This window comes from Microtus ochrogaster, linkage group LG8, assembly GCF_000317375.1.
Source record: "Microtus ochrogaster isolate Prairie Vole_2 linkage group LG8, MicOch1.0, whole genome shotgun sequence".
NCBI classification, from domain to species: domain Eukaryota; kingdom Metazoa; phylum Chordata; class Mammalia; order Rodentia; family Cricetidae; genus Microtus; species Microtus ochrogaster.
In genome coordinates, this window is record NC_022033.1 from 6,324,874 (window position 1) to 6,337,172 (window position 12,299).

The following is a 12,299-nucleotide window of genomic DNA, read 5'->3' on the forward strand; positions in this document are numbered from 1 at the left end:
CACACATTTGATCGGCACAAAATATGGCTTCTGCAATGCCACTCCCGCTGTTGGTGCTGCACACCTTGGCACAGTGAGTTCAACATCACAAAGTTGTCACCTGACTTGTCACCTGCCTCTGCTTGACCTCCTTGTGGTCAACCGGTGTCCTCTGGAGACTCAGCCACTTACTAATACCAGCTCCAAGGGCTGTGGCTGTTTGAACCCATGTGACTGGCTTTTCCATAGGACAGAGACACCAGCTGTAGGTGCAGAGCTAGCCAGGAGTTGACCTCTCTAGGAGGTGTTAGAAAAGGCTTCATTCCAATGTCTCTCTGAATTTCCGAGTGTGATGCTCTAGTTTCTCCACCTCTGTCTGGAGGCATCCCAGGGCGCTGGGGCTCGGGTACTTAATCACTGCATTCTTGGTGGCCAGCGCCAGGTCCTTGAGCAGTCCACACAGGTGACTGCTGCCACGCAGGATCTCATTGCGTTCATCCTTGTCCTGGGTCTCCTTGCATAGTGTGTCCACCAGCTTCTGCCCGACTGTGATGACCAGCTTGCTCTGAGTGATGAAGACCTCAGGGGGCTGGCTGTTGCTCAGGCTGCTGGTAAAGACGCCAATGGCTTTAAAGAGTGCTCCGAAATAGAGCCTGCAGTGCTCGGACAGGTGGATCTTCCTGTCTGCATCCTGCCGATTGGGAGCAGGGGAGGGAAGAGAACTTGGGCTCTAGAGGAGAGGAAGGAGAGAATACGTAAGGGCTAGGACCATCAGCAGGCTGCAGCTATCAATCTTCTCCTGTGTGGGTTCGATTTGCAAGAACCCTTGTAAGAAAAAGGTTTGCTAAGGAAATTCAGAGCTGGCCAATGCCAATGTTCGGCATGCAACTGTGTGTTCTTGTATTATAGGTGGTAGCACTGTTAGGCATTCAACTGTGTATTCTTGTGTTACAGATCATAGTGCGTCTGTGCATGCTGTTTTATTCAACCAGCTCTGTAAACCGTAAGAAACACTTTCTAAGGAACGCATTGATAAAGATAAATCTGCAACTTTCAAATGTTCAAGAAGTGGGGGAACTGGGTGTTTATCCCCACTCTCTGGAGGTGGAGACAGGAAGATTGCCAGCTCAAGACTGGGCTGACCGATGTGGTGAGGCAGACATTGTATCATGAGCATCTTGGCTTAAAAATATCAAGTGTAGGCAAACTTAAAACAGTGATGCTTTACCTGGGGCAAGAATGGGGAGGAAGCTATCATTATTTCTTTCTTTCCTTTTTTTAAAAAGATTTATTTATTACGTATACAACATTCTGCCTCAATGTATGCCCGCACGCCAGAAGAGGGCACCAGATCTCTTTATAGATGGTTGTGAGCCACCATGTGGTTGCTGGGAATTGAACTCAGGACCTCTGGAAGAGCAGTCAGTGTTCTTAACCACTGAGCCATCTCTCCAGCCCCCTATCATTATTTCTTAATGAGGAACCACTTCAGGTAGTTAGTGGGCAGGAGTCCTGGGGTGCTGAGTGGGGCATCCCGTATATGGAGCCCTGTCCCCAGAGCCAACGAGGAAGCCCTGTTAGTGTGAAGCAGCCCTGTCAGATGTGGCTCCTGGACTTGACTTGCATCACTTTGCATCACTTGCCAGGGATGCAAAACCAAAGCCAGGTGCTAGGTGAGCTCTGAGAAGGCAGACACCCTGTCCAAGTCAGTAGACATCTCTGTCCTCCTTTGCTCTCTCCAATACCCCAGTTTGGTCCGGTTTACTGCAACTCGACAGTTTCTATAATCTTCACTTCTCTTGCCTCTCAACATTGGCTGGCTTCTTACTTGGTTTTTAAACGGACTTGTTGCATGTGTGTGTGTGTGTGTGTGTGTGTGTGTGTGTGTGTGTGTGTTGAAATTATGCACATATACAGATATTGACTGTGCACATGCATTCAGAAGCCAAAACATGGTGTCCAGTTTCTTCTCCAGTCTTTCTTTGGCTTATTGCCTTGAGATAGGTCTCTCACAGAACCAGAAGGTCCCCATCTTGACTAGGCTGACTAGTTAGTGAGCTCCCAGAATCTGCCTGTCTCTACCCACTGCCTCCCAATGATGGGGTTATAAGCACATGGTAGCCAGCCATGCCTGGCTTTTTTTATATGGGTTCTGGGGTTTTGAACTCAGGTCTGCGCAACAAGCACTCTTACCCACCGAGCCATCTCCCTAGCCCTGGACTCATTGTTCATACTTTAATTAATTTAGAGAAAACATTTAAAGTTGGTAAGTGGAAAACTGCTTTCTGCCACAAATAGAAGACAGCCAAGAAGAACAAAGAGTGATAAAATCTTTGGTTTAAAAGACACTGATCAGGTGTCAAAGATACTATGAAGAAGCATTAACACTCCCCCTCAAATGTTTTACTGTAATCATCAAAACATGAAAGGGTTGCCAGGCTGAGTGCAGCTCAGTGGACTTTACCTGTCTTGCACAGAGCCCTAGATTCAGTTCCAAAGACAAAGACAGGAGGGAAGGAAAGAGAAAATTCTTACAGGGCTTGTGACAGTGTCATTTAATGTCACGTGGTTGCAAGCCGTGACAACTCCGAGGAGCACCTGGAGTTCTTTCCCTGATGCCCAGGGTCCCTCCATTACCCACCCGGGCTCCCAGAGTCCCTCCATCACTAGGGAGAGCAGGAGGCAGATGGATGTCACTAACATGGACTAGGCTATAACTCTGCTTTTCATAGACCAAGGAGAGTTCTCCAGGGCAAATCATATTCATCAGAGCCGTGGAGAGCATGAGGGCTTACCATGGCATGGAAATCTTTATTTTCATCTGACCTTTGTTCCAAGATAGGCTCTCCTTTCTCTTGTGGGTTAGGTGGCTTCTGAAAAAAAAATTAAATCTTCAGATTACTAATTTGACTAGCTTTCACATTGCTATGCCTGTGTAAGCTCACCTTTTTGTTTCATTGGTGGTTTTTATGCCCCATCCCCACTCTCAAGATCTTCCATGTAGCCTAGATTGGCCTGGAACTCACCACCTCCTCCCCAGCTTCCTGAGTACAGAAGTTACAAGGGTGCACCACTGTGCCCCACTTAAATTTACTTTTCAACGGGAGGTTCTGTTCATGCTTCTGCCTACGGACACATTCATTGGCAACAAAGGGCTGGATTCTGCCTGCCAATGTATCCTGATAAAGTGGAAATTAAAAACAGCCAACGTTTTAGAATATGTCAACTCTCCTCTATCAGCCAGGCACTTCAGAAGAACCTGGGAAGTGGCAACTGTCTGCTGTCACAGTGACTTGCTGGGCCTCTGCAGTCTGATAGTCCCTGAACTCAAGGGTCTCCTTGTGGGTCCAAAGGCAGTCAGCCAGAGAAGTGTTTCTTGGAGTCCCTGGAGCAGCAGGCTGATCAGTCCAGCATCAGGGAGAATGTGTGTTTTCCTCCTGTGACTCTGAGAAACACATCGACAATGACAACCTAGAAATGTGGAGAAACCTGGCAGGTAGCAGCACAGGTCTGTGACTTCAGCATCATGGGAGATGTGCTGGATAGTTTTATGTCAACATAACACAAGCTAGAGTCATGGGACAGGAGGGAACCCAATTGAGAAAATGTCCTCATAAGATCAGGCTGTAGGCAAGCCTATAGGGTGTTTTCTTAACTAGTGATTGATGTGGGAAGGCCCTGGGCTGAAGGTCCTGGGTTCTGTAAGAAAGCAGACTGAGCAAGCCATGTGGAGTAAGCCAGGTGCCTTCCCTGCTTGAGTTCCTGTCCTGACTTCCTTCAGTGATGGACTATGATGTGGAAGTGTAAGCCAAATAAAGTCCTCCCCAACTTGGTTTTGGTTATGGTGTTTTATTATAACAGTAGCAATAACCCTAACTAGGAAAGGAAGCTAAGGCAGGAGGGGCCCAAGTTCAAAGCCTGCTTTGGGCAATTTAGGGCCATTCTTTCCAAAATAAAGAGTAGAAAATTTAAGGATTTCAGTCATGGTGGCAAATGCCTTTAAACCCAGCCTTTGGGAGGCAGAGAGGGAGAGGTGGAGGTAGCTCTCTGAGTTCCAGACCAAGACTACACAGTGAGACCCTGTCATAAACAAACAAACAAATAAGCCAAAAGAACAACAATAAAAACAAGACAGAGAATGGCAGAGGCAGACAGCACACTACATGCACACACATACAGAGGGCCTGGGAGATAGTTCAATGAGGTGCTTTGCAAGGACAAGCACCTGGTTCAACCACTGGAACCCATGGGAAAAGTTGGGTGTGGTGGCACAAGCTTGTCACTCCAGTGCTAGGGAGGCAGAGGAAGGCGGCTCCCTAGGCCCCGCTTTCCAGCCATCCTAGCCTACTGGGCCACTTCCAGGTCAGTGGGAGACACTGAGGAAAAGCAGCCAGGGTTGTCCTCTGGCTTCCACACACACGTACAGGTGCACACTTCCATGTGCACACGTTCCAGGCATCTCCCTCTCTGGTGACCATTTCAGGAAACAAATGAGGCTCCCTGGTGTACTGTTTGCCACCCGAACTCACCTGTCCACAGACAGTCACTCTGCTTTTCTTTACTAGCTGAAGGCAGTGTTCATTTGACTGGGTTTCTCTTTGGGGAGGCTGGATGCATCTTTCGCACTTTGGCTCCGTCTCTCCTTTCTCACAGTTCTGTTTAAAAAGGAGCCTCCCGTTGGCGATGACAATGGAGGTAAATCTCTTGACATCTTCTGGAACCATCCTCGCCACCATGACAAACCTCTCCAGGTCATCCAGGTTGTTTTGGACTTTGTCTGTCACGAGAACATCAAGGGGCCAGTTGCAGCGGTCTAGGTTTCCCTTTGCATCCAGCAGAATCTGGTAGGAACCCGAGATTATTAGAAGCTGATCTCTAATCCTAGCCTGAAGCTGGCTGTCCGTGAGATTACCGCCAGCAGTCCCACCAACCCCTTGGGCAAAATCCAGAAACTCTCTTAAGGATTCTTCGATGCGGTCCACGGCCCTTCGGATCATGCGGATGTTGGTCTCCAAGGAGTCTTTGAACCTCCAAGTCCTGCTTACGTAGAGCAGCAGGCCCGCTGCAGAACTGGCCACTTTGTGCTGCAGGGCCATTGCCGTCTCTTTGGCAAAATCCACGTCCATCCACAGCTCCTTCGCAGAGTCCTCGGAGGAGGTGCTGGGGGAGGAGTCCATGGACACGGAGGAGCACGAAGACACCATACTTGCTCTGCTGTCTGAGCTGGCAACCGATAATTGGTCTGAGTCAGGAGACAGGGAATTTGGCTGTCTGGAGATCCAGGGGATAGTCTCTGGAACCTCTTTGACTTCCTCCAGCTCCTTCCCAGCCCGAGACACACCGTGTGTGGCTTTCGGGGTGTCATAAATGTTGGGCTTGGTGTTCTGTTGCTCCACTCTGGGAATGAGAAACCTGGAAGGGACACTGTAGCTGCTGACCGCATCCGAAAGAAGTGAGTCTCTGGGTACCGGGACAGCGTAGGAAGGCTCTTCTGGGGGGCTGCTTTTCTTCTGCACTCTGCTGTCCGGCTGTGGGGAGAGAGTCGCAGCTCCAGTGCGCACAGCAGATGGGCATCCTGGATCGGCACTGGACCCCGACTCTCTGGTGAAGCTGGTCAGAGACGCATTTCTGACGTCAGCCTTTCCCAGCAACACTGGAGCGTTGTTCCTCCACTCTGATTGCTGAGGGGTGGATAACGTGCTGCAGCCACCACCTTGTCTGAAGGCAGCTGTTGGTGTCAGCACAACCCTCTGGCCCTGCGGAAAAACCACACGAAGCTGTCCAGGTTAGTAGCAATCGAAAGAGTTTGAAGGGGTCTTTACATCTGAGTGGCACTCTTGCTCAGGTTCCTTCAGTGTCTCCCCACTGCTCTTGTCACTCAAGGTCCCTCCCAGCCTGACCTCACCTCCTTCTGAACCTCCTTTCTTTCCACAGCCCATCTCTGTCTGTCCCCACTCCTGCATGTCGGTGGTGGTTTGAATAAGAATGGCCTTCATAGGCTCCTATGTTAGAATGCTTGGTCCCCAGTTGGAGAACGTGTCTGAGAGTATCAGGCATGGCCTTGTCGAAAGAGATGAGTCACAAGGGCAGACTTTGCTTCAGAAGCCTCCCACCACCCCTGCGCTCTCTGCTTATTGTTCAAGATCTGAGCTTTCAGCTGTTCCCGCTGCCATGCCTTTATTCTTCCATCATGGATTCTAACCTCTGGAGCCATAACCACAATTAAATGCTCCATTTCATAAGTTACCTTGGTCACGGTGGTCTCATCACAGCAAAGGGAACTAATACAGCATCCCCCTTCCCACGTTGGTTTTCTCTCCATAGTTCAGAACCCTCCCTCATACCCCCCTGTCTAACGTCCCAGTTGCTCCCTCTGCTCCTCATGGCCTCTGTAACCTTTTCTCTCACCTCTCACGAACTTCTGCCTCACCCTCTATGCTGCTGAGATGCAGCAGTGTTGGAAGATCTCCCGAATCCCACACTCCCTCAACGGGACCATGCCTGTGGGACACATCTGGTTGAGTACAATGACAAATGTCCCCCTCACGAGGGACCTCAAATGATGTTCCTCTGCACAAAGGTGACACGTGCTTTGAGACAACACACCTATGTAATCCCTCACAAGACGTCATTCTCTAGCACCTGCTGAGCTTTCTCTCTGTGGCTTATATCAATTAGCTCACAGAATATTCCAGAATGTGCAGTAAGAATGGAGGCATGGGAAAGTTAAATGACCATTCTCTCTCTCTCTCTCTCTCTCTCTCTCTCTCTCTCTCTCTCTCTCTCTCTCTTTCTCTCTCTCTCCCCCCCTCCATAGGTCAGAGATGTACACTGGGAATCTTCTTCTATTGTTCTTCCCCTTGTATTTTGAAACAGGGTGTCTCACTGAACCTAAAACTCAATAGATTTGCTGGCCCATCATCTCTAGCAATCCTCCTGTCTCCACCTTCCCAACTCTGGGACTACTGGCTTGTGCTCAGCATTTAAAAGATTGTATGTATATGGGTGTTCATCCCGCATGTATGTGTACCATGGAGGCTGGGAAAGAGCATCAGATTCCTTGGGACTGGAGTTATAGACTCCAGTGAGCCGTCGTGTCGATGCTGGGAACTTGGGACCTCAGGAAGAACAGCCAGTGCCCTTCGCCAACTCTCCAACTCCACTTTTTAGAAAGAATGTGAGCTCAGGAGATCCAAACTCAGTTCTTCGCACTTGCAAGGCGAGCTCTTACCAACAGAGCCATCTCTACAGCCCACTGCCCTAGTCCTGGATAGCAGGGCAAGGAGGGGTTTCAGGGCAGTGGAGCTTGTTACAGGACTCTGAACCTGCCTTTTAGTCAAGTGCTACAATGTGAATCTGGAATGTTCCTTGATACTGAGGGCTTGTCCTTAGCATGAGCTGCTGTTAGAAGGTGAACAGCTCCTTTGGAAGCTGGAGCCTAGCAGAAGGAAGTTGAGCCACTGGGGCTGTCACCATGAAGGAATACTAGAACTCCAACCCTCTCTTCTCTCTCTTTGTTCCCGTGCCTTCATAGAGCAAGCATCTCGTTTCTCCATGTGCTCTCGCAGAGGTGCACTGCGCCACAGTTTTCAAAGCAACCAACAACCAATCATGAGCTCTGAAACAGTGAACCGAAGTAAACCTTCCCTGTCCATAAGTTGCTTATCTCAGGTATCTCGTCAGAGCAGCAGAAAGATGGCAATTCATCTAGCTAGTAAAGTTTTCCCAGAGGATGCTTAGTCGCCTAGATCCCCGTCCCCCGTCTGTTCATACTCACACTCGCCTGGCTGGCGGAGGAGTGGAGCGCTGCCTTCTGGGAGCTGGTGGGTATGTCGTAGCACTGCTGTCTCTCTAGATTCTAGGGAAAGACCGCAAAGAAGGGCAACTTTTGAGTTCTCTTTTCGAAGGATTTCCCACACAAACTCCACAAGTTCAGTGTTTGTCAATGAAAGAAACAAAACCCTGAACACTTTGGGGCTTAAAGTCACAGTTCTTTGTTATGTTATGATAGCTGTGCTCAACCACCAACTTGAACCCCCTCAGTTTTTTTTTTAAACCCAAATCAATTCTGTCTCTCTGTCTCTATCGCTCTGTCTCTACCGCTCTGTCTCTGTCTGTCTATGTCTCTCTGTCTTTTGCTGAGGAACCTGCCCTCAGCAGGTCAGGTACCAAAGAGGTGTGGAGTCGGCACAACTGCATGCACACAGAGAAAACTTTTCTGAGGGTCAAAGCTTAATTTTTCATTTTATTTTTTTCTCTGTCTGCTCCTACTGTTTTTCTCTGTTCTCTTCTTTTACTCTGTTGCTTTCCTCTTCCTCCTTCTTCCCTGACATCCTCCTCCGTCCTCCCTGACGTTCTCCTTCTCCATCTTCCCTGATGTTCTCCTTTTTTGTTTTTTGTTTTTTTGCTGTTGTTGTTTTTTGAGACAGGGTTTCTCTGTGGCTTTGGAGCCTGTCCTGGAACTAGCTCTGTAGACCAGGCTGGTCTCGAACTCACAGAGATTCGCCTGCCTCTGCCTCCCGAGTGCTGGGATTAAAGGCGTGCGCCACCATCGCCCGGCTGATGTTCTCCTTCTACCTCTCTTATTTTTCTCTTCTCTCTTCTATGCCTCCTAAGGCAAAGATTTCGATGCAAGGAAAGATAACCTTTACAACTAAAAGTTACATATTTTCCAAAAACAAATTAAAATCTTTGCAGAGGAAGAAATTACATTATGATCACATGATTAGGTCACATGTTTTTCTTAGACGTCCACAAGTAAACATTTCCCTTTGTATTAATTTTCCCACCATAATATCGTCACCCCAAAGCAATGATTCGTTTAAAATTAATTAACAAAGTTTTAAGCAAGCCAAGAATATTACAGTCAGTTCCTTTTGTACTGGAAGGCAGCTGTTTGCAATTACAAAGAAAAGATCAATTATTTTATGATTTATCTCAAAGGGTAGTCTTATAAAAAACAATCACAAATATAAATTTTATATATTAAAAAAAGTCATTTCAATACTTTAAGTCCTCAAAGTGCACACTCATTCACCAATAATTTTTTTATTAAATCATACCAGAAAGCTGAGGACAAAAATGGGTACAAGAAATTAATTATTGGTTTTGGTCACCAACCCATCTTTAGCAAGAGTCAGTCAGTAATAACAGGCTGCCTTTGTTCTTGCCCCTGACCTCAACGAGTCCCTTGCTCAACTATCAGAAGTGTGCCTTTCTAAACTGTAAATTGTTCCTTGAAATTTTCTACCTCGAAGCCATTAACCAAAACATCTTAAACTAACTTTGCTAACGATCACATCTCTGAATTCTTTCTAAAGGTGGTGGCTGAATCATCAATCTGTTTCAGCAGCAATGCCTGGGGAAAAGCCAATCACTTTTATTGTAAGTGCCGTGGCGCTGCCCGGTGAGGGACTCAGAGATTATAAGGGACATGGTGGCTGTAAGGGCAATAAGCAGAGCCATGCTCAACAACAGCATGAAATGGAGTCCTGGAACTCTGCTTCTCCAAGACATCCCCATCGTGTTGATGCTGACCGGCCTGCTTGCTGCTCCTCTTCAATGGCTCCCGACTCTCTCCCTACCCCTGTGTGTGTGTGTGTGTGTGTGTGTGTGTGTGCGCGCGCGTCCCGACTCTCTCCCTACCCCTGTGTGTGTGTGTGTGTGTGTGTGTGTGTGTGTGTGTGTGTGTGCGTGCGTGCACGTGTTTGTGCATGTGTCTAAGCATGGGCACCTTCTCAGCTCAAGGTGTGGGGGTGGGGTGGAGGAGGGCTACAAGCACAGACATGTCCTAGCAGCCACCCAAATAAACCCTGGAAGCTCTTCTTAAGGGAGTCAGCACTGTGAATGAAGAAAACCACAATGGTAAATGACTTGGGAACTCAGACGGGGCACCAAACCTTAGGGTGTGGAAGGGTGCAGAGAAGCTTACCTTCAGGGTTGAGGAGATCCGGTTCTGGACAGGAACGTCGTACACCTGGGAAGGCAGAGTCGGCACCGAGGCCCTTGCAGGTCTGGGAAGCATGTGGAGGGTCTTGGAGAGAAAAAGAGTGGAGTCAAGATTCCCAAGGTCATGGTCAAAGTCATCTTCTAAACAATGAAGACAGCCGTGCGTGTTAGCTGTCACCAGCAGGCAGGTCCATCCTGAGGCCCACAGGCTGAGGAGAGATGTGAATGTAGCCCAAAACTGAATCCTAACTTTATGTAAAATATTCTAAGATTTTTTTTGGCAAGCTTTAAAGACTTGATGGAACAGTTCCCGAGCATGAATTTTATAAATGGCGATGTCTTGTCATGATGTCAAAAGACCTGCAGTAGGCTAGGAGGACAGGGACGCTGCAGGGAGGAACCATGGTTATGGGCATGTCTCCCGTACAAGGTGGGCCATCGTGCCTGCGTCAGAGTCCCCTGGGAAGTGGATTAGAATATGGATTCTTGGTGTGCATGTCTGATGAATGAGAGTGCGGGGGTGGGGGGTGGGGGGTGGTGCGGGAGCCTGTAGCAGGGACAAACTTGTCTCATGATTGGAGGCCAGCCTTGAATACCCTATGAAGGCAAAGATGACCTTAAATCCTTGATCTTCCTGTCTCTACAGCCCACGGACTAGGATTACAGGCACGTACCACACTACACCCAGCTTTATAGTATGCTGGGGACCAACCCTTAGGCTTACTCAGGACTTCATGTATGTTTGACAGGCACTCACTGACGGAGCAACACTTGATGCCATGTTTTATTTTAATAGGATAAAGCATACTGGGTGCCATGACATACAGTACAACAGAAAAGGAAACAGGATTTGTCATATCAGGCCCATAGGTTGAGGACAAAGGCCAGGCAAGAGAGGACCAAATAAATTTGCTGAAAACCCAAAGGGAGATGAACCACCTAGCTAGGTCCTAAGGAACCCGGCACTGTGTAGAGTTCTTTCCGAGTTAGATCACTGCAGGTAGGGGGTTCAGGATTTAATGTGGAGATCAAGGGACAACCCAGGCTGAGGAGTAGCTTCTGAGAACCAGGCAAGGGTCTCTTTATTCATCATTGTATTCGTCACCCAGCCTGGGGATGACACCGGTTAAGCTTTGCCTTGGGTTTGGTTTTGATGAATGGAGGCACACAGCCCGAGATGGTATTAGACATGAACACTCTCTCCTGGCTGTCCCTCAGCTGGGGTCACAGCAGGGATAAAGCAGCTGCGAAGCCATACAGCATGTGTCTCTCCAAAGACGCACTGCAGCTGTCGAGGATCAAACCTGCCCCTTTCTCTGTTTGAAAACTGCATTCTTCTTCACAAGGGACACAGTTCCATTAAAATTGTGGGCCCTCAGGAGCAGGACTTCCTGAAGTACTATCCTAAAAAGGAAACATCCGTTGGTACCTGGAAACCGAAGCCACCCACATGGAGGGGCAGACTCCTCACAAGCTTGGATAAGAGGGTAGAGCCTCACATCCCACCTGTCTCCACTTTGTGGTTCTCAGGAATAGACCTTACAGCCCAGGCCTGGGCTGGCTCTTTGGGCTATCCAACACTGCTACTGTTGCCCCACCTAAAGCCCACCTTTCCCTCAGCTTGTACTTTAGAAACTGCTTGTGGGGGCGCCTCCAGCATCCCAGGTTCAGCAATCTTCTGCGCTCTAGCTGGGGAGGTGGCTCTGTCAGTAAAGTACTTGCTTTGCAAACATGAAGACCTGAGTTCGATCCCCTGAACCTGCATGAAAATAGCCGGGATGGTGGCACCCACTTGTGATCCTAGTACTGGGGAGCTGGGGATCCCTAGTCTCACTGTCTCTCCAGCTTAGCAGAATGGACAAGTTCCAAGCCAGTGAGAGACCTTGTCTCAAAAAACAAAAACAAAATAAAGCAACAACAGAAGGGAGGCAGGCAGGGAAGGTGGCTCACCCATTGGGTAACGGCGCTAACAGCCAAGCCTGACGATTTGAGCTCAGTCCGTGGAACTCACACAGCGAGGGGAGAGGACTGACTCCGGTAAGCGGAATTCTGACCTTCATATATGTGCTGTGGCAAGCATGTGCCCCCAATAAGTGTAGCTGTGGTTTTTATTTTGTTTCGAGAAAGGTCTCACTATATAGCCCCAGCTGGCCTGGAACTTGCTATGTAGACCAGGCTGGGTGGCCTCAAACCCACAGGGTCTACTTGTATCTACCTCCCCAGGGCTGGATTAATGACATGTTCTACCATGCTGTTTAAATGCTACCATAAAATAGCAAGGTGGACAACTTGAGGTTGACCTCTGACCACCGTATGTATATACACACATGTCCATCCATACATGTGTATGCACACCCATAAACACCCCCCCC

The 12,299-nt window shown here is 48.6% G+C and overlaps 1 protein-coding gene across 1 annotated transcript in view; it reads right to left on the bottom strand.

Moving 5' to 3' along the window:
- Positions 1 to 298: 298 nt before the first annotated feature.
- The window catches only part of Cass4 (Cas scaffold protein family member 4), a 21,296-nt gene continuing 9,295 nt past the window's right edge, over positions 299 to 12,299 (bottom strand). Inside the window, exons 4-8 of the mRNA XM_005363123.1 lie at positions 9,911 to 10,012; positions 7,763 to 7,837; positions 4,509 to 5,735; positions 2,775 to 2,852; positions 299 to 709 (exon numbers count right to left, since the gene is read on the bottom strand). Coding sequence (XP_005363180.1) covers positions 299 to 709; positions 2,775 to 2,852; positions 4,509 to 5,735; positions 7,763 to 7,837; positions 9,911 to 10,012 — 1,893 coding nt within the window. The remainder of the gene's footprint in view (positions 710 to 2,774; positions 2,853 to 4,508; positions 5,736 to 7,762; positions 7,838 to 9,910; positions 10,013 to 12,299) is intronic.